This window comes from Anomaloglossus baeobatrachus, chromosome 8 (assembly GCF_048569485.1).
Source record: "Anomaloglossus baeobatrachus isolate aAnoBae1 chromosome 8, aAnoBae1.hap1, whole genome shotgun sequence".
NCBI lineage: Eukaryota > Metazoa > Chordata > Amphibia > Anura > Aromobatidae > Anomaloglossus > Anomaloglossus baeobatrachus.
This window is the reverse complement of record NC_134360.1, coordinates 96,840,216-96,864,997: the sequence shown is the minus strand read 5'-3', so window position 1 is coordinate 96,864,997 and position 24,782 is coordinate 96,840,216. Positions and strand designations below refer to the sequence as shown.

At 48.0% G+C, this 24,782-nt stretch overlaps 1 protein-coding gene across 5 annotated transcripts in view; it reads right to left on the bottom strand.

Moving 5' to 3' along the window:
* ATF7IP (activating transcription factor 7 interacting protein) overlaps positions 1–24,782 on the bottom strand; it is an 88,244-nt gene that overhangs the window by 31,496 nt on the left and 31,966 nt on the right. For 4 of the 5 annotated variants that reach the window (XM_075321905.1, XM_075321906.1, XM_075321907.1 and 1 more), the window contains exons 2-7: positions 22,427–23,817; positions 21,202–21,297; positions 16,741–16,886; positions 8,953–9,087; positions 6,716–6,781; positions 6,155–6,237 (exon numbers count right to left, since the gene is read on the bottom strand). In XM_075321905.1, the coding sequence (XP_075178020.1) occupies positions 6,155–6,237; positions 6,716–6,781; positions 8,953–9,087; positions 16,741–16,886; positions 21,202–21,297; positions 22,427–23,810 (1,910 nt within the window). In that variant the 5' untranslated portion in view covers positions 23,811–23,817. The remainder of the gene's footprint in view (positions 1–6,154; positions 6,238–6,715; positions 6,782–8,952; positions 9,088–16,740; positions 16,887–21,201; positions 21,298–22,426; positions 23,818–24,782) is intronic. The other variant, XM_075321909.1, reaches the window with a different exon arrangement.

Here is a 24,782-nt window from a genome sequence, read left to right as displayed (position 1 = left end):
ACACAGAGCGCTGCCTTAAGGGAGCCGAGCGACAAACCCTTTTCCAGTCCAGATTGAAGGAAGGACAGAAAAGTGGGCAAGGCAAAAGGCCAGGGAGAAAAACCCTGAGCAGAGCACCACGACAGGAAAATTTTCCACGTCCTGTGGTAGATCTTGGCGGACGTTGGTTTCCTAGCCTGTCTCATAGTGGCAATGACCTCTTGAGACAATCCTGAAGACGCTAGGATCCAGGACTCAATGGCCACACAGTCAGGTTGAGGGCCGCAGAATTCAGATGGAAAAACGGCCCTTGAGACAGCAAGTCTGGTCGGTCTGGTAGTGCCCACGGTTGGCCGACCGTGAGATGCCACAGATCCGGGTACCACGACCTCCTCGGCCAGTCTGGAGCGACGAGGATGACGCGGCGGCAGTCGGCCCTGATCTTGCGTAACACTCTGGGCAACAGTGCCAGCGGAGGGAACACATAAGGGAGCTGAAACTGCGACCAAGCCTGAACTAAGGCGTCTGCCGCCATAGCTCTGGGATCTTGAGACCGTGCCATGAACGTCGGTACCTTGTTGTTGTGCCGGGACGCCATGAGGTCGACGTCCGGCACCCCGCAGCGGCAACAGATCTCCTGAAACACGTCCGGGTGAAGGGACCATTCCCCTGCGTCCATGCCCTGGCGACTGAGATAATCTGCTTCCCAGTTTTCCACGCCTGGGATGTGAACTGCAGAGATGGTGGAGGCCGTGGCACATCGTGTGCCGCCTTGGTGGTTGATGTATGCCACCGCTGTGGAATTGTCCGACTGAATTCGGATCTGCTTGCCTTCCAGCCACTGCTGGAACGCTTTCAGGGCAAGATACACTGCCCGTATTTCCAGAACATTGATCTGAAGTGAGGACTCTTGCTGGGACCACGTACCCTGAGCCCTGTGGTGGAGAAAAACCGCTCCCCACCCTGACAGACTCGCGTCCGTCGTGACCACCGCCCAGGATGGGGGTAGGAAGGATTTCCCCTTCGATAATGAAGTGGGAAGAAGCCACCACCGAAGGGAAGCTTTGGTCGCCTGAGAGAGGGAGACGTTCCTGTCGAGGGACGTCGGTTTCCTGTCCCATTTGCGTAGGATGTCCCATTGAAGAGGACGCAGGTGAAACTGCGCGAAAGGGACTGCCTCCATTGCTGCCACCATCTTCCCCAGGAAGTGCATGAGGCGCCTCAAGGGGTGTGCCTGACCTTGAAGGAGAGATTGCACCCCTTTCTGTAGTGAACGCTGCTTGACCAGCGGAAGCTTCACTATCGCTGAGAGGGTATGAAACTCCATGCCAAGATATGTCAGCGATTGGGCCGGTGTCAGATTTGACTTTGGAAAATTGATGATCCACCCGAAACTCTGGAGAGTCTCCAGAGTAGCGTCGAGGCTGTGTTGGCATGCCTCTTGAGAGGGTGCCTTGATCAGCAGATCGTCCAAGTAAGGGATCACCGAGTGACCCTGAGAGTGGAGGACCGCTACTACAGTAGCCATAACCTTGGTGAAAACCCGTGGGGCTGTTGCCAGGCCGAACGGCAGTGCCACGAACTGCAGGTGTTAGTCTCCTATGGCGAAGCGCAAGAAGCGCTGGTGCTCTGGAGCAATCGGTACGTGGAGATAAGCATCTTTGATATCGATCGATGCAAGGAAATCTCCTTGGGACATTGAGGCGATGACGGAGCGGAGGGATTCCATCCGGAACCGCCTGGTCTTTAACCGTGACCCTGTTGCTGAAGGGGCACAGGGACCACCACTCCTTCTGCCGTCAGAGTGCCCAGCGCCTGCATAAGAGCCTCGGCTCGCTCGGGAGGCGGGGATGACCTGAAGAATCGAGTCGGGGGACGAGAGGTGAACTCTATCTTGTAACCGTGAGACAGAATGTCTCTCACCCAACGGTCTTTTACCCGTGGCAGCCAGGTGTCGCAAAAGCGGGAGAGCCTGCCACCGACCGAGGATGCGGATTGAGGAGGCCGAAAGTCATGAGGAAGCCGCTTTGGTAGCGGCACCTCCGGTGGTCTTTTTAGGACGTGACTTAGACCGCCATGAATCAGAGTTCCTTTGATCTTTGAGGCCTTTTGGACGAGGAGAATTGGGACCTGCCCGCGCCCCGAAAGGACCGAAACCTCGACTGCCCCCTCCTCTGTTGGGGTATGTTCGGTTTGGGCTGGGGTAAGGATGTATCCTTTCCCTTGGATTGTTTGATGATTTCATCCAAACGCTCGCCAAACAATCGGTCGCCAGAAATTGGCAAACTGGTTAAGCGCTTTTTGGAAGCAGAATCTGCCTTCCATTCCCGTAGCCACAAGGCCCTGCGGAGTACCACCGAATTGGCGGATGCAACCGCCGTACGGCTCGCAGAGTCCAGGACAGCATTAATAGCGTAAGACGCAAATGCCGACGTCTGAGAGGTTATGGACGCCACCTGCGGCGCGGACGTGCGTGTGGCTGCGTCAATTTGCGCTTGACCTGCTGAGATAGCTTGTAGCGCCCATACGGCTGCGAATGCTGGGGCAAAAGAAGCGCCGATAGCTTCATAGATGGATTTCAACCAGAGCTCCATCTGCCTGTCAGTGGCATCTTTGAGTGAAGCCCCATCTTCCACTGCAAGTATGGATCTAGCCGCCAGTCTGGAGATTGGAGGATCCACCTTGGGACACTGAGTCCAACCTTTGACCACGTCAGGGGGAAAGGGATAACGTGTATCCTTAAGGCGCTTAGAAAAACGCTTATCTGGACAATCATGGTAATTCTGGACTGCCTCTCTGAAATCAGAGTGGTCCAGAAACATACTCTGTGTACGCTTGGGAAACCTGAAACGGAATTTCTCCTGCTGAGAAGCTGACTCCTCCACCGGAGGAGCTGAGGGAGAAATATCCAACATTTGATTGATGGACGCAATAAGATCGTTCACTATGGCGTCCCCGTCCGGAGTATCAAGATTGAGAGCGGCCTCAGGATCAGAATCCTGATCAGCTGTCTCCGCGTCATCAACCCGAGATTCCCCCCGCTGAGACCCTGAACAATATGATGATGTCGAGGGAATTTCCCAGCGAGCTCGCTTAGTCGGTCTGGGGCTGGGGTCTGTGTCAGAGCCCTCAGCCTGGGATCTATGAGACACCCCGGGGGGACATTGTTGGTCCAACTGAGGGGGGCCAGGGAACAATGATTCAACAGAGTCCCTGTGCTGAGATACCGGTCTGGACTGCAAGGCTTCTAGTATCTTAGCCATAGTCTCAGAGAGTTTATCCGTAAAGACTGCAAACTCCGTCCCCGTCACCTGGACAGTGTCAGCAGGTGGCTCCCCCTGGGCCCCTCTTAGCAGAGGCTCCGGCTGAGTAAGTGCCGCAGGGGCCGAGCAGTGCACACAATGAGGGTCAGTGGAACCTGCCGGTAGCGGCGTCGTACATGCGGCGCAGGCAGCATAGTAAGCCTGTGTTTTGGCACCCCTGCCTTTTGTGGGCGCCATGCTATTGTCTTCCCTGAGCAACACAATAGGGTATATAGCCAGAAATCAACTGTGCACCATACAGTGTAAAGTATATACCATAAACATATAATTTATAATTACACTTCTGCACAATGGGGCTAGCACCACAGGTGCTGCTTACCACCCGCTTAAAGCGGTTGTGAGGCCACCAGAGTCCCTGCCTGGGTCTCCCAGAATTTGTCCCCCTCTGCAGCGTCCGAGGAGCTGACAGGAATGGCTGCCGGCGTCCTGAGGAGAGGAAGGAGCCGTGGGCGTGACCCAGAAAGTGCGGGAACTGGTGCCCCACTGTGCACAGTGAGGGGGGTGGAGTATGCAAAGCATGCTCCAGCCCTCATTGCTGCTCGTCCTGTACAGTGTCCCGCCCTTCCCCTGCCTGTCAGGGCTGGGGGTGGGAGGAAAAAAGACTAGGCCGCAAAAGCCTGGGACTCGAGTAATAAGCGCGGCCGCCGTATAAGCGCGGCCGGCGCGGAAGTCCCCGGCGCACTACAAGTCCCAGCCGTGCCGCAGTGTTAACCATGGCAGCGGCGGTCAGCACGGTAGTCCCCATACACAAACACACTCAGCGACGCTGAGTGTGTAATGGCACATTTAACCCGGTCAGCGCCGCGGTCCCCGGTGCACTAGCACACCCAGCAATGCTGGAGTGTTGCTGTGCGCGGTCCCCACGGGGACACAGAGTACCTCCAAGTAGCAGGGCCATGTCCCTGAACGATACCCGGCTCCTATCCAGCAGGCTCCTCAGGAGTTGTGGATGAAGCACGGTCTCAGTGCCTGGAGACCGATAGGATCCCACTTCACCCAGAGCCCTAAGGGGGATGGGGAAGGAAAACAGCATGTGGGCTCCAGCCTCCGTACCCGCAATGGATACCTCAACCTTAACAACACCGCCGACAAGAGTGGGGTGAGAAGGGAGCATGCTGGGGGCCCTATATGGGCCCACTTTTCTTCCATCCGACATAGTCAGCAGCTGCTGCTGACCAATCTGTGGAGCTGTGCGTGCATGTCTGCCTCCTTCGCACAAAGCATAAAAACTGAGGAGCCCGTGGGAGCACGGGGGGTGTATAGGCAGAAGGGGAGGGGCTTTACACTTTTAGTGTAATACTTTGTGCGGCCTCCGGAGGCATAGCCTATACACCCAATTGTCTGGGTCTCCCAATGGAGCGACAAAGAAATACAAGCTCACTAATAATTCCAGGCCTGAAGCTCTAGTCTTTGATACCTCCCTGATCTAAAACTCACTAGAATTACCGTATTTTTCGCTTTATAAGACGCACCTGATTATAAGACACACCCCCAAATTTGGTGAAGGAATAGAGAATTTTTTAATAAATGGGGTCCATCTTATAATGCCAGTGTCCGTCTAACAAATAATATAGGGTATATGTCCCTCATAGCCCACTCATCCTAAAATTAGCCCCCTTAATCTGGATATGGCCACCTTATATTGAACACGTCCCCCAGTGATGCCACATTTCCCCTATGGCAGGCAGACAGGCCCACTGGGGCAGGCAGACAGGCCCACTGGGGCAGGCAGACATCACCCTCTGTTACATATCGCCCCCATGTTGCTGCTTTTAGTAAAATAAACTCTTTCCTTACCTTCTGCAGCACTGTCTTGTCTCTCCCTCCTCGGGGTTGAGCTCCTCCTGTCTCCTGCACTTCCTACTTCCTGGTTCTAGTGCAGGTCATGTGATCGGGATAGCAGAGAGAGAGATATCTCTGCGTGCCTAATGTGCCTAATCACAGCAGCAGGAGGAAGACCGGGCAGACGCTGGAGGAGGTGAGTAAAGAGTTTATTATTTTACTATGGGCAGCAGCACGGGAGGCTATAGCTAACACAAGGGGAGGGGGGATCCTGTGCGATCAAAGGTAAGCACAGGCAGATATAATATGTGCAGCTCCCCCAGCGCGATGCAGTTTCACCACCACGCTTCTGATGGACAGCGGCTGTGCATATTATATGAGCGGGAGCAGGAGATCAAACGCTGCCGCTCCCAGCTTCCCCTGCCCCCAGCACCGCTCCAGAGCTGCTAAGACGCACCCCCTACTTTCCCCCAAAATTTGGGGGAACAAAAGTGTGTCTTATAAAGCGACAAATACGGTATATGTTTCTGATCTTGCAAATTTGATGGACTGTCTACGGAATCCATGTCAGGAAGTTGTTAATTTTATTTGTTGTTTAGTTATGTTTTGCAAAAAGTTAAGTCATAAGCAATTGATTTGACCAACAAAATATACTGCTTGATGTATCAACACTAAAACTGGAGGGTCAAAATATGTGCATTTTCTTAACCTTGCTTTACTATCTATATGTCCTTAAATTTTGTAACGCATGATTTCAAGATTTGTTAACTACAAAACCTAATAAAAATCATTTGAATAGGTCTATCAGGACATATTATTCACCTAACTTTTACATGTGAAGCCATACATTTAAGTACTTTTCTGGCCTTTTCAGTCCCCGTTACAAAGTCTGTATAAGACCCCCTCCTGACTGTAGCCCCCAAGCCTATGATGCTGTTGGTTCGGCTGAGGAGATCCAGGGTTGGCCAGTGAATTGAAGTCTGTGCAGGAACATGTGAATGCAGCCTGTGTGTAAATTACAACAATTAACTACAAAAGGTATCACAGCAAAAAAAAGCTTTTAATCTTACCTGAGATTCGCTATGTTAGAGCTTACAACAGAATCATTTACGACAGATTTTACTGGTGATGAAGGCTGTTTGACTGGAGGCTGCTTTTTAAAAAAAAATAAAAAAAAAAAAAAGGGGGGTAGGTTATTTAACACTTGTTTACTATCAGACCAGAGTTCATCTTTATCACTTGTCAAAATTTGACAAATTGTTATTTGAGATTACAAAATAGATCTAAAAAGAGGCTGGTATGCTTACTTTGAAAATTCATGTCAGAATGAAGGCATATCCCTTCTGCTGAGATCTCACACTGCTCAGTTCAAGCTGCAGCTGTCAAGACAGGATTGCAGTGTGGAGACTGAGCCGCTCATTCGTAAACGGACTCAGATTCTCATCCTAATATCAGGATTTTACAGCCATTCTGACATGTATTTTGAAGGTAAATGCATCAGCCTAAACAGGTTTATTAAATAACGCACAGTACCAGTGGAATTAACTAAATGTACCTTCACAGCATGTAAGCATTTACTGAAAGATATGTACACGTAACAGCAAAAGTCAGTGTAATATAAGGAATGTTACCTCTGATCTCTTCTTTAGGTCTTCTTTTGCTGCTCCGCACCGTCTTGTTAAACGAGTAATTTTAGCCTAAAAATAAAAAGACAAAAAATCCCCAAAACAACCTTTTAGTCACACCTGATTTGATCTTTCAGACATTCCCTCATTTTTCAAATCAGACAAGTATCACTTTATGTGTTAACTAGAATATCTGGAAGCCTTTTCTAAGTCATTTCTTTTTAAGCCATTGTGCTTTATTTGTGGTAAATTTAGGTCTAAATGTTTGGCTTCTAAATATGAAAAAACGGATTTTTGTGTACTCACCGTAAAATCGTTTTCTCTTAGCCATCATTGGGGGACACAGCACCCACCCTGTTGCCCTGTTGGGCCTTGGTTCTCTCAGTACCTTATTTGGTTATGACTGTTCTTTTCTCATGTACCTCTGTTGAGAAGTTTTTCTGTTTTTTGTCTCCTACTGCTTGTGTAGTAAAACTGAAGTAGCCTGGCCCGGCCAGGGGGTGTATACTGCAGAGGAGGAGCCATGCTTTTGCATCTACTTAGTGTCCTCCTATGGATAGGCAGCATAACACCCATGGTCCTGTGTCCCCCAATGAGGCGTCAAGAGAAACATAAAATTTGCAGAAAATTTTGACCGTTTAGGTCCTTAAAGCAGAAAGTCATGCCACACAAAATAGCTAAAATCTAAGGTACCGAATGTCTACACTACGTCACCATCATTTTTCAAAGATGCTAGTAATTTGTTAGGATGTTAAAAATTATAAATAAATAAAAAAAAAAAAAAAAAAAAAAAAAATGAAAATTGCTGCAAAATTTATTATAAAGGACATTTACAAAACTTGTTTTTTGTTTAGGCACAAATTAACTTCTAAATTGAATTTAAGAGTAGTTTTTAAAATGGTGTCACTTTAGAGGCTTTGTAATATTTAGACCCCTTAAAATACTCAAAAAAACACATTTAGGAAGAGTACATGCGCACTCTGCAGTTTTTTCTGCACACAAACTGCACCTTGTCAGAGAGCCTGGAAAAATATTATATATAGCACGATGGGGTGTGCGCAGCATGGGGGATGGAGCACGATGGGGTGTGCGCAGCATGGGGGATGGAGCACGATAGGGGTACACACACACACACACCGCCCTACACAGACACCCACACACACACACACACACAAACACCGCGGCATACACAAATATACGCACATACCGCGCAACACACACACACACTGCACAAAACATACCTCCCCAAAACACACACACGCACTCCACACCCACACAAACTGCGCAACACATAGCACCACACCCAGACAACACTGCAGACACACAGCGCTCCAGACAACGCAACACACAAACACCGCTCTCACCCCCCCCACCCAGACAACACCCAGAACATTTACAGCGCCCTACACACAACAACATCTATATATCTATATCTATATCTAACAAAAAACATACATTAACTACACAATAAATTCTAGAATACCCGATGAGATAGAGATAGAGAGAGATAGAGAGAGATAGAGAGATAGAGAGAGAGATAGAGAGAGAGATAGAGAGAGAGATAGAGAGAGAGATAGAGAGAGAGATAGAGAGAGATAGAGAGAGATAGAGAGAGATAGAGAGAGATAGAGAGAGATACTGTGGCATGTAACCTGAGAATGCTTTTTCCAGTCTTTGCTAGGAAGGACTTTTTTTTATTAAATTTGTGTCCTCAGGCAGCAGAACACCTTCATTAGGTATGGCCAAGTGGCTGGATAATCACAACAGGGTGGATGAGGGTATCACAGAATTATCGTGACACTTATTATACATACACCAGTTAGCATGGGAAGGGGATTGGAGCTAGTGGGCGCATATACCCGATACTCAGGACAAAATCAGAATTGAAGAGGTAAATATGGTTTGCAAACATATATTATACCTGATATGGCAGGCAGTCACAGACATCAGAAGGCAAAATGTGATCACCATGATTCATTGCTCATGGTGCTCACAAGCCTGATAAAATAGATGATTTGATTGGTTAAGGCAAGGGCTGGCAGACAGTAATGACATTCTGTGATGATAAAGGGAAGCCAGATACTGCTATCCCAGGTGAAAGTTATAGTAGGCCTATTGTCATAATAGAAAACATGACCAGACAGTGCAGTGGCAGGAAGCAGAGGAGCAAACCCTGTACTTAATACATTTGGTGCAGGAATAACAATAATACTAAATAGTTAGCAGAACGTGCCGACACTTACCTGCATAGAATGCAGAGCGGACTCGTGTTTTTTGCTTTCAATTTTTTCCACCCTTGATTTCAGTTCAGCTATTGCCTTGTCAAAATCTAAACATTGCAAGGCACCGAGCTTCTCTTCAAACATTTTCTGTATTACCTGCAGATGAACATCAATAGACTTTAAATGGTATGTGGGTGCAGAACGCTATATCATAAGCATTTATTGGTCTGTATTTCAAGAGTGTCTTTAAATTTAAATGTCCACTACTCAGGCAAACACCTTCTTAAACACTATATTCCCTAGTGTAAAATATAACCAATACTCACCTCCGGTTTCCCAAGGTTCACATAACATTGTTATGCCAAATGAGCCAATCTGTGGTAGACGACTGGCTGCTTTGTTCAAATTTCCTTTGGATGAAGTACGGACGTCCAAGGGAAGTGTGAAAACTTCAGCCCATGAATGACCACAAATTGATGGCAGTATTTTTGCGGCATAATGTCATGTGAACCCTGGGAGGCCTGTAGTGCCAACACAGATGAAACTGTGCAGGAGGCGAGAAATTATTTTACACAGGTGAATATAGCATTTAAGAAAGGGTTGTCCAAGTAGTGGACAAACTCTTTAAAACAAACAAACCACACACAATTTGGAAAGTTGCTAAGATTTCTCTCTTGTAATTTTATAGGCCATCTATACTTGCAAGTAACGTTTTAGACTATGAAAAGCTGTTCTGCATGTACATAAGGCATAACCTTAATGTTTGGCCATTATATGACCTGTAGCCTTTATTTTTACCACTTTTTCCCCGCTGTATAACCGCTCTCTAAAATTGCTTACTATTGGGAGTTGATGGGAGGAAATTAGGTATTAACTCTCCCATACACAGCATTGTTTTAGCACTCAGACAAGCAATAACAGCATGTAGGAAATTACATAAGAGAGCTTAACAGTCTGCATGTGCTTATAGCTCTGATGCGACGGTAAAAAAACAGACTGACTTAAAGACTTGTTAGAGAGTGCTCTACTATCTTTCTAGGCCTCCCTCTGCTTATTTCCTCTCCCTGTTCAGGTCTGTTTGAGAAAGACGGATTTCAGCTATTATTTTCAAAGTGGATGACATTTCAAAAGGCAAAGAAAGGTGGTGTAAATTTCTATCATAACATATATTACAAGGTTTGTTATATTTGCCTATACTATTGATTTATACAAAGGTTATTAAAGAACAGTCCCATTTCATGCCATAAAGAAAAAAAATTAAAGTCACAATAGACAAAAAAAACAAACCGAAGATTCAGCCTTTTACAGTTTTGTGGATATGAGAAGCTGGCCTGAGTATAGAAGATGATGGTTTCATGGCTGTGGGTTCTCCTGGTCCCAATTCAGCAGTTTCACAGGTATGGGACTGTTGAGGTGAAGTTAGGAAAGCGGTGACCAGTTGATACTGAGGACGGCTTTCTGCTTTGGGGGATGTATGAAAGCGGCACTATGCCATTCACACTCAGCGTTTAGCTTATGCAGAAATTCTTCAGTTCCTCACAGCAAAGAAGGGAATTTTGTTTACTTACCGTAAATTCCTTTTCTTCTAGCTCCAATTGGGAGACCCAGACAATTGGGTTGTATAGCTATGCCTCCGGAGGCCACACAAAGCATTACACTAAAAGTGTAACGCCCCTCCCCTTCTGCCTATACACCCCCGTGCTCACGGGCTCCTCAGTTTTGGTGCAAAAGCAAGAAGGAGGAAAAAATTATAATTGGTTTAAAGTAAATTCAATCCGAAGGAATATCGGAGAACTGAAACCATTCAACATGAACAACATGTGTACACAAAAAACAGGGGCGGGTGCTGGGTCTCCCAATTGGAGCTAGAAGAAAAGGAATTTACGGTAAGTAAACAAAATTCCCTTCTTTGTCGCTCCATTGGGAGACCCAGACAATTGGGACGTCCAAAAGCAGTCCCTGGGTGGGTAAATAATACCTCATAATAGAGCCGTAACCGGCTCAGTCCTACAGGTGGGCAACCGCCGCCTGAAGGACTCGCCTACCTAGGCTGGCATCTGCCGAAGCATAGGTATGCACCTGATAGTGTTTCGTGAAAGTGTGCAGGCTCGACCAGGTAGCCGCCTGACACACCTGCTGAGCCGTAGCCTGGTGGCGCAAAGCCCAGGACGCTCCCACGGCCCTGGTAGAATGGGCCTTCAGCCCTGAGGGAACCGGAAGCCCGGAGGAACGATAAGCCTCGAGAATTGGTTCCTTGATCCACCGAGCCAGGGTTGATTTGGAAGCCTGTGTCCCTTTACGCTGGCCAGCGACAAGGACAAAGAGTGCATCCGAGCAGCGCAGGGGCGCCGTACGAGAAATGTAGAATCTGAGTGCTCTCACCAGATCTAACAAGTGCAAATCCTTTTCACATTGGTGAACTGGAGGAGGACAAAAAGAGGGTAAGGAGATATCCTGATTGAGATGAAAGGGGGATACCACCTTGGGGAGAAATTCCGGAACCTGACGCAGAACCACCTTGTCCTGGTAAAACACCAGGAAGGGGGCTTTGCATGACAGCGCTGCTAGCTCAGACACTCTCCGAAGTGATGTGACTGCCACTAGGAAGACCACCTTCTGTGAAAGGCGCGAGAGAGAGATATCCCTCATTGGCTCGAACGGTGGTTTCTGAAGAACCATCAGCACCCTGTTCAGATCCCAGGGTTCTAACGGACGCCTGTAAGGAGGTACGATGTGACAAACCCCCTGCAGGAACGTGCGTACCTGTGGAAGTCTGGCTAGGCGCTTCTGAAAAAAGACAGAGAGCGCAGAGACTTGTCCCTTAAGGGAGCCTAGTGACAAACCCTTCTCTAATCCGGATTGAAGAAAGGACAGAAAAGTGGGCAAGGTAAACGGCCAGGGAGAAACGCCCTGAGCAGAGCACCACGACAGGAAAATTTTCCAAGTCCTGTGGTAGATCTTGGCGGACGTTGGTTTCCTAGCCTGTCTCATGGTGGCAATGACCTCTTGAGATAAACCTGAAGACGCTAGGATCCAGGACTCAATGGCCACACAGTCAGGTTCAGGGCCGCAGAATTCAGATGAAAAAACGGCCCTTGAGACAGCAAGTCTGGTCGGTCTGGGAGTGCCCACGGTTGGCCGACCGTGAGATGCCACAGATCCGGGTACCACGACCTCCTCGGCCAGTCTGGAGCGACGAGGATGGCGCGACGGCAGTCGGCCCTGATCTTGCGTAACACTCTGGGCAACAGTGCCAGAGGAGGAAACACATAAGGGAGTTGAAACTGCGACCAATCCTGAACTAAGGCGTCTGCCGCCAGAGCTCTGTGATCTTGAGACCATGCCATGAACGTCGGGACCTTGTTGTTGTGCCGGGACGCCATTAGGTCGACGTAAAGCATGCCCCAGCGGCAACAGATCTCCTGAAACACGTCCGGGTGAAGGGACCATTCCCCTGCGTCCATGCCCTGGCGACTGAGAAAATCTGCTTCCCAGTTTTCTACGCCCGGGATGTGAACTGCGGATATGGTGGAGGCTGTGGCTTCCACCCATAGCAGAATCCGCCGGACCTCCTGGAAGGCTTGCCGACTGCGTGTCCCGCCTTGGTGGTTGATGTATGCCACCGCTGTGGAGTTGTCCGACTGAATTCGGATCTGTTTGCCTTCCAGCCACGGCTGGAATGCTTTTAGGGCAAGATACACTGCCCTTATCTCCAGAACATTGATCTGAAGGGAGGACTCTGTCTGAGTCCAAGTCCCCTGAGCCCTGTGGTGGAGAAAGACCGCTCCCCACCCTGACAGGCTCGCGTCCGTCGTGACCACAGCCCAGGATGGGGGCAGGAAGGATTTCCCCTTCGACAGAGAAGTGGGAAGAAGCCACCACTGAAGGGAAGCTTTGGCTGCCCGAGAAAGGGAGACGTTCCTGTCGAGGGACGTCGACTTCCTGTCCCATTTGCGGAGAATGTCCCATTGAAGTGGACGCAGATGAAACTGCGCAAAAGGAACTGCCTCCATTGCTGCCACCATCTTCCCTAGGAAGTGCATGAGGCGCCTCAGGGGGTGTGACTGACCATGAAGGAGAGATTGCACCCCTGTCTGTAGTGAACGCTGTTTGTTCAGCGGAAGCTTCACTATCGCTGAGAGAGTATGAAACTCCATGCCAAGATATGTCAGTGATTGGGCCGGTGTCAGATTTGACTTTGGAAAATTGATGATCCACCCGAAACTCTGGAGAGTTTCCAGAGCAATGTTCAGGCTGTGTTGGCATGCCCCTTGAGAGGGTGCCTTGACAAGTAGATCGTCTAAGTAAGGGATCACCGAGTGTCCCTGAGAGTGTAGGATTGCCACCACTGTTGCCATGACCTTGGTGAAGACCCGTGGGGCTGTTGCCAAGCCAAAAGGTAGTGCCACGAACTGAAGGTGTTCGTCCCCTATGGCGAAGCGCAGGAAGCGCTGATGCTCTGGCGCAACCGGTACGTGGAGATAAGCATCTTTGATGTCTATTGATGCCAGGAAATCTCCTTGGGACATGGAGGCGATGACGGAGCGAAGCGATTCCATCCGGAACCGCCTGGTTTTCACATGCTTGTTGAGCAGCTTTAGGTGCAGAACGGGACGGAAGGATCCGTCCTTTTTTGGCACCACGAACAAGTTGGAGTAAAAACCGTGACCCCGTTGCTGAAGAGGAACCGGGATCACCACTCCTTCCGCCTTCAGGGTGCCCACCGCCTGCATAAGAGCCTCGGCTCTGTCGGGGGGTGGAGATGTTCTGAAGAAACGAGTCGGAGGACGAGAGTTGAACTCTATCCTGTAACCGTGAGATAGAATGTCTCTCACCCATCGGTCTTTTACTTGTGGCAGCCAGATGTCGCAAAAGCGGGAGAGCCTGCCACCGACCGAGGATGCGGTTTGAAGAGGCCGAAAGTCATGAGGAGGCCGCTTTGGGAGCGGTGCCTCCGGCGGTCTTTTTAGGCCGTGACTTAGACCGCCATGCATCTGAGTTTCTCTGATCTTTCTGAGGCCTTTTGGACGAGGAAAATTGAGATCTGCCCGCGGTCCGAAAGGACCGAAACCTCGATTGTACCTTCCGTGGTTGAGGTCTGTTTGGTTTGGACTGGGGTAAGGATGAATCCTTTCCCTTGGATTGTTTAATGATTTCATCCAATCGCTCACCAAACAAGCGGTCGCCAGCCAATGGCAAACCGGTTAAGAACTTTTTGGAAGCAGAGTCTGCCTTCCATTCACATAGCCACATGGCCCTGCGGAGTACCACCGAGTTGGCGGATGCCACCGCCGTACGGCTCGCAGAGTCGAGGATAGCATTAATGGCGTAGGACGCAAACGCCGACGCCTGATTGGTTAAGGACACCACTTGCGGGGCAGATGTACGTGTTACCGCATGAATCTGCGCCTGACAAGCTGAGATAGCTTGGAGTGCCCATACGGCTGCGAATGCTGGTGCAAAAGACGCGCCGATGGCTTCATAGATGGATTTCAACCATAGCTCCATCTGTCTGTCAGTGGCATCTTTGAGTGAAGCCCCGTCTTCCACTGCAACTATGGATCTAGCCGCCAGTCTGGAGATTGGAGGATCCACCTTAGGACACTGAGTCCAGCCCTTGACAACCTCGGGGGGGAAGGGATAACGTGTGTCCTTAAGGCGCTTGGAAAAACGCTTGTCTGGACAGTCCCGGTTTTTCTGGATTGCCTCTCTGAAGTCAGAGTGATCCAGAAACATATTTAATGTACGCTTTGGAAACCTGAAACGGAATTTCTCCTGAGAAGCAGACTCCTCAATTGGAGGAGCTGGGGGAGAAATATCCAACACCTGATTGATGGTCGCTATAAGGTCATTCACTACTGCGTCACCTTCAGGTGTATCTAGGTTGAGAGCGGCTTCAGTATCGGAATCTTGATCTGAGACCTCCGCTTCATCCTCCAGAGAGTCCCCCTGCTGGGACCCTGAACAGTGTGATGAAGTGGAGGGAATTTCCCAGCGACCCCGCTTGGGCGGCCTGGGACTGCGGTCCGTGTCAGAGACCTCACCCTGGGACCTGTGGGTTACCCCTGGGGCACATTGCTGTTCCAATTGAGGGGGACCAGGGGTCAAGGATTGGATAGAGCCCGGGGCCTGAATCACCGGTCTGGACTGCAAAGCTTCCAGTATTTTAGCAGACCATTTATCCATAGTGTCTGACAGCTTGTCAGCAAAGGCTGCAAACTCCATCCCTGTCACCTGGACAGTGGTAGCAGGTGGATCCACCTGGGCCACTTGTAGCAGAGGCTCCGGCTGAGTAAGCGCCACCGGGGCCGAGCATTGCACACAATGAGGGTCAGTGGACCCTGCCGGTAGTACAGCTGTACATGAGGTACAGGTTGCAAAATACGTCTGTGCTGTGGCACCCTTGCTTTTTGCAGATGACATGTTGTCTCCTCTGAGAACAACCTGGAGGGTATATAGCCAAAAATCAACAGAGCGACCGTACAGTGCAATTTATAGCCTAAAAGTATAATATTATATATATATATATATATATATATATATATATATACACACACATATATACATACATATACATACATATACATATACATATATACACACTTCGGTACTCAGTGGGGCCAGCACCACAGGTGCTGCTTACCGACCGCTCAGAGCGGTTGTGTGGTCGCCAGATTCCCTGCCTGGGTCTCCCTGTGTTGCCTCTCCTCCTCAGCGTCTGAATCGCTGACAGGAATGGCTGCCGGCGTTCAGTGAGGAGGAGGAGGCCGTGGGCGTGCCCAGGAAAAGTGCGGGAATCCAGCGCCCCACTGTACTGTGTGAGGAGGGAGGAGGATACTAATGTATGCTCCAGCCCTCTGCTGACGATCCGTGCAGCGTCCCGCCCCTCCCCTGACTGGCAGGCCTGTGGGCGGGAAAGAACGACACTAGGCCGCAGAAGCTGGGGACTAAAGTTATAAGCGCGGCCGGCAATAAGCGCGGCCGCGCGTAGTCCCCCGGCGCACTAACACCTCCAGCAGTGCTGGAAAGTGTATGGCACTAACGTTTCATGTCCGGCGCACTAACACACCCAGCAGAGCTGGAAAGTGTCTGGCCCAAACGCTCCATGTCCGGCGCACTAACACACCCAGCAGTGCTGTAATGTGTATGGGACCAGCGCTCCATGCGCGGTCCCCACGGAGACACAGAGTACCTCATAGTAGCAGGGCTTTGTCCCTGACGATATCCAGCTCCTATCCTGCAGATTCCCAGGGGCTGCGGAGGGAGCACGGTCCCAGTGCCTGGAGACCGATCCGGGTCCCACTTCACCCAGAGCCCATTAAGGGATAGGGAAGGAAAACAGCATGTGGCTCCTGCCTGTGTACCCGCAATGGGCACCTCAACCTTAACAACACCGCCGACAAGAGTGGGGTGAGAAGGGAGCATGCTGGGGGCCCTGTTATGGGCCCTCTTTTCTTCCATCCGACCTAGTCAGCAGCTGCTGCTGACCAAGCAGTGGAGCTATTGCGTGGATGTCTGCCTCCTTCGCACAAAGCAAGAAAACTGAGGAGCCCGTGAGCACGGGGGGTGTATAGGCAGAAGGGGAGGGGCGTTACACTTTTAGTGTAATGCTTTGTGTGGCCTCCGGAGGCATAGCTATACAACCCAATTGTCTGGGTCTCCCAATGGAGCGACAAAGAAAAGCTGGTGAAGTTGTAACATGGTGAACATTCATACATTATATTATAAATCTATCTACACATATACAGCTGATTTTTCATTTTTAATGGATTGTTCTTTTATGTGCCTGAATGAAATCTTATACTGTACCTTCTGCAGCTTCTCATTCAGATCGTTGCCTGCTGTAATTTTAACCTTAAGTTCTGCCTCATACTCTTCTCCTTCAAATCGCCTCCTCTTTGAGCTGTGGCTGTCCAAATCTTCAGATTTAGAACGTTTCCGGTGGGAAAGTTCACCTGTTCAGACAAAAAGTAAAATGAATATGAATGTGATTTAGGAGGAAAAATGTTAACTTACCCAGCTCCATGCCAAGTGGCAATATGTGTGCCCCTACATGCATGCCATTTAACTTTTTGTATTCACAATGATGTGAGAAATGTGGAAAGGTAAACCTGTTTAGCAATGAAGGGAATTTTGTTACTTACCGTAAATTCCTTTTCTTCTAGCTCCTATTGGGAGACCCAGACGATTGGGTGTATAGCTACTGCCTCCGGAGGCCACACAAAGCATTACACTAAAAAGTGTAAGGCCCCTCCCCTTCTGGCTATACACCCCCAGTGGGATCACTGGCTCACCAGTTTTAGTGCAAAAGCAAGAAGGAGGAAAGCCAATAACTTGGTTAAACAAATTCACTCCGAGTAACATCGGAGAACTGAAAAACCGTTCAACATGAACAACATGTGTACCCGAAAAAACCCAAAAATCCCGAAGGACAACAGGGCGGGTGCTGGGTCTCCCAATAGGAGCTAGAAGAAAAGGAATTTACGGTAAGTAACAAAATTCCCTTCTTCTTCGGCGCTCCATTGGGAGACCCAGACGATTGGGACGTCCAAAAGCTGTCCCTGGGTGGGTAAAGAAATACCTTATGTTAGAGCTGCGAAGACAGCCCTCCCCTACGGGGAGGCAACTGCCGCCTGCAGGACTCTTCTACCTAGGCTGGCGTCCGCCGAAGCATAGGTATGCACCTGATAATGTTTGGTGAAAGTGTGCAGACTCGACCAGGTAGCTGCCTGGCACACCTGTTGAGCCGTAGCCTGAGCTCAGACACTCTCCGAAGAGATGTGATCGCTACCAGAAAAGCCACTTTCTGTGATAGTCTAGAAAGTGAAACCTCCCTCAGAGGCTCGAAGGGCGGCTTCTGGAGGGCAACTAGTACCCTGTTCAGATCCCATGGATCTAACGGCCGCTTGTACGGGGGTACAATATGACAAACCCCCTGCAGGAACGTGCGCACCTTAGGAAGTCGTGCTAGACGCTTTTGAAAAAAGACGGATAGCGCCGAGACTTGCCCTTTAAGGGAGCCGAGCGACAAACCTTTTTGCTAACCCAGATTGCAGGAAAGAAAGAAAGGTAGGCAATGCAAAAGGCCAGGGAGACACTCCCTGAGCAGAGCACCAGGATAAGAATATCCTCCACGTTCTGTGGTAGATCTTAGCGGACGTGGGCTTCCTAGCCTGTCTCATGGTGGCAACGACCCCTTGGGATAATCCTGAATACCCTAGGATCCAGGACTCAATGGCCACACAGTCAGGTTCAGGGCCGCAGAATTCCGATGGAAAAACGGCCCTTGGGACAGTAAGTCTGGTCGGTCTGGTAGTGCCGACGGTTGGCCGACCGTGAGATGCCACAGATCCGGATACCACGCCCTCCTTGGCCAGTCTGGGGCGACGAGTGACGCGGCTGCAGTCGGATCTGATCTTGCGTAGCACTCTGGGCAAGAGTACCAGAGGTGGAAACACATAAGGGAGCCGGAACTGCGACCAATCTTGCACTAAGGCGTCTGCCGCCAGAGCTCTGTGATCGCGAGACCGTGCTATGAAGGTTGGGACCTTGTTGTTGTGCCTGGACGCCTTTAGGTCGACGTCCGGCCTTCCCCAGCGGCTACAGATTTGTAAAAGCGCGGTCGGCGCTAAGTCCCCGGCGCACTACAAGTCCCAGCCGCGCCGCCGCTCCCGGAGCGTCCGGCGCGGTAGTTCCCCATACATAAAGTCACTCAGCTAGGCTGCAGTGACTGTAACCCTTTACTGTCCCCGGCGCACTAGCACACCCAGCAAGTCTGGAGTGTGCTGTGCCTGTGTGTACGGGGACACAGAGTACCTGAATGGTGCAGGGCCATGTCCCTGAACGGTACCCAGCTCCGTATCCAGCAGGTTCAATGGGTCTGTGGATGGAGCCCGGCCTCAGGGCTTTGGGGCCGGTAAGATCCCACTTCCTCAGAGCCCCTCTGGGGGATGTGGAAGGAAAACAGCATGTGGGCTCCAGCCGCCGTACCAGCAATAGGTACCTCAACCTTACAAACCACAAGCGGGGTGAGAAGGGAGCCCTATATGGGCCCTCTTTTCTTCCATCCGATATAGTCAGCAGCTACTGCTGACTAAACAGTGGAGCTATGCGTGGATGTCTGACCTCCTTCGCACAAAGCAGAAAACTGGTGAGCCAGTGATCCCACTGGGGGTGTATAGCCAGAAGGGGAGGGGCCTTACACTTTTTAGTGTAATGCTTTGTGTGGCCTCCGGAGGCAGTAGCTATACACCCAATCGTCTGGGTCTCCCAATGGAGCGCCGAAGAAAATTTGTTATTTACCATCTTGAAATCCTATTTCCTAAGTAAAATGATGGCATATCTCTAAAGATACACCATTGCTTAAATGGGCTTGTCCGGTAAAACCTTGCGTTGCATTGATCAGCAGAGTAGAGTTTTTATCTACAATGGGAAACTTGTAGCATTACAGAATAGGAGTGGCCGGTCAATCGCTTGACTATCCTTTCATTTATTCTCTGCCAGAAAACAAACAAAAAAAAAAAAAAAAGGAGAGCCTCATACTCGGCAGCCCCATAGGGACTTAATGGAGCAGCGGTCTAGCATATGTAGTGCAGCTCCATTCTAACAGGGATAAAACTTCACCTTTCTGCTGATCAGAACAGGGCACCTTTCTTTGGTTATTAGGCTATGTGCCCACGGGACCTGGTTTCTGCGGATTTTGCCGCGGAAAACCTGCGGATTTTTCTGGATTTTCCAGATAAATCCGCAGGTTTTAGCATGTACAGTCACTCCCCATGTTATCCTATGGGACATGGGGAGTGCTGTGTACACGCTGCGGAAAGTGCAGCTGCAGACCATGCTGCGGATGTAGGCATCCGCATGTATAACTGCATGTCAATTATTCATGCGGAATTACCTGCGGATGTCCCGGCCCTCCGCTATGGAGATAAGAGGCCGGGACGTCCGCAGGTAAGCCGCATGAATCTCCGCATGTTTCCCGCAGCTATTCTGCTGTAATCTAGCAGCTAAAAATAGCTGTGGACACCGGCGGGCAGCTGCGGGAAACATGCGCTCGTACCTGCGGATACATCCGCAGGTACGAGCGTCCATGGGCACATAGCCATAGGATTTTTCTCTGGTGAAAACAAACTAACAGGGGTTGTCCACTACTGCTAGCTCTGGTCAGTATTTGTAGATGACCGAGTCTCCAGACACCCCACCGGTTTATCTCTGATTTATACAGTGGTCGCAGTGTATCAGCTTCTGCCTGTCTCACCTATTATATCACTGCTTTTTTTTACAAGATATAGAAATTATGTATGAAAAGTGTCAAAAAGAAAACTATCTTTGCTGTCCATAGTAACCAAAGTGCAGCATTAAAATGAGTTGCCCCACCTTGGGGTACAAGTCTAGTCAAAATATCTGACTGAAGATTTGTGAATCCATCCAGCGCATATGCTGATAGGAATTCTCCGATGCTGGGCCGTCATCTGACTAAGTAAGCAATTTACATATTCTAGACGGCTGCATTCAGCCTAGCTCAATTCACTTGCTTTCAGTGAGGGAACACATATCTAGTAGGCACCTGACTGTGTGTATGCAAGTCATATGCTTGCAGTCACAACTGCCCGACATTTAAAATCCTGATTGTCATCCTTCATTTCAGAGGAACTCAATCAAATCAGATACAGACTTCCCTTCTAAACAATAGCACTGAACGTCAGACTGGAGATCACAACGGAACTTTATATAATGAAGAGGGGAGAGGGATGTATAAGATATGGAGCTGGGATGCAAAATTAAAAATTGTGGAAAAACTGGATAAGCATTATACGTGTAAAATAATTTCTGGAGTGTTTACTTCATTAGTGCCCTATCTAAATTTTCTATTTCAGGCTGCTCCGGACACGTGGGTAAAGGGGGCTGGCAGACAGTTAGTATCAAAAACTATACTGGCCACTACTGTTAAGAGAAGGCGAGGGCTTAAAATCAATATTTTAAGCCAGATATTTCCAGAAATTAAGAGTGTGTGAGGCCTATGGCGGAGGAAGGAAGAAAGGAAGGAAGGAAGGAAGGAAGGAAGGAAGGAAGGAAGGAAGGAAGGAAGGAAGGAAGGAAGGAAGGAAGGAAGAGCTGAAGCTCTGCAAACCAATATTCTTTGAAATATCCATCCTCAGAACATGGAAAATAAACCACTAATCAATTAAACCCAAAAACCTTCACTGTGAGATGATCTGTACCATAAAATTAATCAAGAAAAAGCTTTGTAGTGATAAGGGATATCCTTACTTTTCTCTGCTTGAGGCTCATCCTTAGTCTCTGGCCCTGTGTGCTCATTAGCAGGTTTTTCCTCTTCTGGCTCCGGAATAACTTCTTTAACTTCATCTGCAGCAATAAAAAAAAAAAAAAAAAAAATTAAAATGTTACCTTAATCTAACATTTAAATAAACAAAAAAAAAACAAAACCCCCAAAATGTATTTCCCCATATAAGCCAATAATTGCTGAGCATTTTACTTGCACACTTGATACAGAGCAGTCACATCTGCACCCCAATATGGATCTGTTCTGAATAATCAGAACAATGTATAGAATGTTGCACAATTTCAAGCAAACCAAGAAGAGTGAGGAAAAAAAAAATAAATCTCCAGATCCAGCTGGGCAAAAGCATAAATCTGGTATTCCAATATGAAACAATAGGGCTAATCTGCAGCATTCCAAGCTAATTTATTGTACAATTTTTAGCTTAAAAGGGTATTGCTTGAATTAAAGGTTGTATCACATGGATAGCTTGCTGATCTCTGAAGGATGGGATTCCCAGAACAGGGCTATGTTGTATTATGTATTCTGCCTTCTCCAACACAGCCATAGGAAATTAAAAAAGCGGACGTTTAGCATCTACACCTCTGCCCCATTCAATGCACCCTTAAATTCAGTTATGTTGGAAGACACATGGACTGCAATCCTTTTCAGGAAAAGTCTTTGTCTCCCTAAAGATTAAGGTAATTCTGTGCCAAAAATCTTTTTATAGCCTTACTAAGCAGTTTTGGAAGAAAGTAATTTGGTATAAGTGGTTGTACACACAGATTAACCAAAGGAAACAAAAAAAATAAAAAAAATTGTAGAGGCCTCACCCATAAGCAGGGTTGCCATTTTCAGGTCTAACACACACACACACACGAAAGTTTGAAAAAGTGCTTCAAATTATAAAGAACCGCTTCTATTCCCCATGCCAATCCAGCAATGACTCCCCTTTTTACAAGCGGCTACCATCTAAGGGCTTCATGACACTGCGCTGAGTGTTGGTACCAGTAGCTCAGCACATGACCACCGAGAGAACAGACAATTGCTGATAGTTTGTAAGGAACAGACCATCAAGGCATACCAAAGCATCAACCACAAACTGGTGGTGGTTAGTAGAGTTTATTTTAGAACATTTATTGCTATTTTTTACTGAAACGAGAAAACTCCTGTAAAGCAATAACAAAAGTGGCAAATCAAGATTAAGAAAGTTACCTTGATCAGTTAACATCTTCTCTTTCAGCGGGGTGCTTTCCTCACAGGGCTCTTCTTCATCTGAAAGCACTAAAAAGGCTTCACTTGGCAGAGTCTCACTGGTATCATTCTTTGTTGGTGAAGCTGAAATATTTTCCGCTTTTGATTCTGTATCAGGAACAGTTTTAAAGTCTGATTTCTCCTCTGAAAAAGACTTAAGTTCATCTTCTATCGGTGCAAGCTTCTCTAGAATGGGAATTATTTCATCAGTTTCCATTTCTTCTGTATTTTCTAATTCAGAACCTTTCTGTACATCTGATGGAGCCCCATCAATTGGAGCCTCTGCAGGTAATGGCGATTTCTGCTCTAGATTTTGCTCATTATGGTCCACATCCATGCTACTTGAGATGGCCTCATCCCCATTGTTGTTTTGTTCTACATCGGACTCTGAAGTTTCATTTTTGTCCTCTGGAGGGGACACATTTTCTGCCACATTCATATCTGGTGAAACATTACTATCTTGTGATACATTAACAAGCTCTGTACTTTCCTGCTCTTCGGGGTTTTCAGGTTCCTCAGTGCTCTGTACTTCACTGGGTAGTTCTTCATTGCTAGCTTCATTTTCCTGCTCCTCAGCTGATATATCAGCTTTTTTTTCATCATTACCAGAATCTACAGTCTCTGGATCAAGGGGCTCTTTAATAATGCTCTCTTCTATAGATATTTTGTCAACTGTAGTAGGAGTCTCTGAAATAACGTCCATATCTTCGTTTTCGAATTCTCTGATCGGGGAGTCTTCCATGGGATTTTCATCTTCAGACTTACTTGTTTCTTCTGAAACCATGCAGTTTTCCTCATTGGGAATGTCTGTTTGGGTCTGTTCCTCTGAACTTTCAGGCTCGCAGGGGAGATTTTCCTCCAACAGTTTACTGGAATCAATTTGTTCTACTTCATGAGGAATAATTTCATCGTGTTCATCTTGTTGGGTGGAGCCAGTTTGGCTAGCTGCCTCAGTAGGCTCAATGGTATTACCATCTCCTCCCTGACATACAGTACTTTTATTGAGTTCTAGATCAAGCGTTCGCTTTAAGTCACTGGTTTGGTCAATGTGCTTTAAACTGTCTCTAAGGTCAGACAGTTTCACAACAGGAATCTCAAGAGTATCACAATTAATATCTAGAATGCCATTTAGATTCCTTGAGTCCTCCATGGGTTCCTTATCAATTCGGGTATAATTCATATCTGAATTGCCATTTTCATGGATTCCATTGACGAGCTTCAGCTCTGAAGATTTAAGCAGATCCCCTTTTGCCTTGTGCACAGCTTCTAACTGATGGCGGTCACTTGCTTTCATTGTTTTGCGGGCTTTAAACACTTTTTTCTGAGGTTCTTCTGCAGTTTCCATCTCAAACCTTTAAAACAAGAATTAGACAGACCACAATTAGCACAAAAGGTGTAAAATGTTAGCGCACGTTGCAACGAAGAAGAAAAGCCAAGGCATGTCCCCACACAAAAAAAATAAAAATATAATTAAAAAAGAAACCCAACCTCTAAGGCCCCACTCACACTTGCGCTATTTTGACGCAAACGGAATCCGTCAGTAATGTAGTACAGTTAATTTATTTACAGTGGAAGCGCGACATCGTGTGGACACAAGCGGGTACTGCATGACACACACACGCGGCATATTAACGCGCTTCCACTGTAAATAAACAAACTGTACTACATTACTGACGGATTCCGTTTGCGTCAAAATAGCGCAAGTGTGAAACTAGCCTAACATGTACCTTACCTTGCATTAAATTGCCAGCCCATAACACAAGTATAAAAAATTAGACATAAATTTCCCTCAAAACTACTACAAAAAATAAATAAATTAAATAAATAAATCAAATCAATCATATTTGGGCTGGACAAAATTGTTGGCACCCTCATTTGGCTCAAACCCTTTGGAATAAATAACTGCAATCAATCGCTTTGTATAACCATGAACAGCTTCTTACACATCTCAACTGGAATTTTGGACTCGTTAGCGAACTGCTCCAGATCTCTCCATTTGAAGGGTGTCATCTCCAGACAGCAATTTTAAGATCTCTTCACCTGTGTTAAATGGGATTTAGATGCTCCCCCTTCATTGCTGTCCCTTCAGAACTCTCCAGCGTTTCCATCCATTTCTGGGGGCTTTTGAAAGAATGGGTCATTGACTTGCTGGAAGACCTATGACCCCAGAACGCAAACTCAGCTTTGACACTTCGACCAAAACTCCTTTGGTAATCTTCAGATTTCATGATGACTTGCACACAGTTAAAGCACAAGCCCACCCCTGAAAAAAAAAACAAACAAAAAAAAAAAAACACACACCCCAAGGATCTTTGAA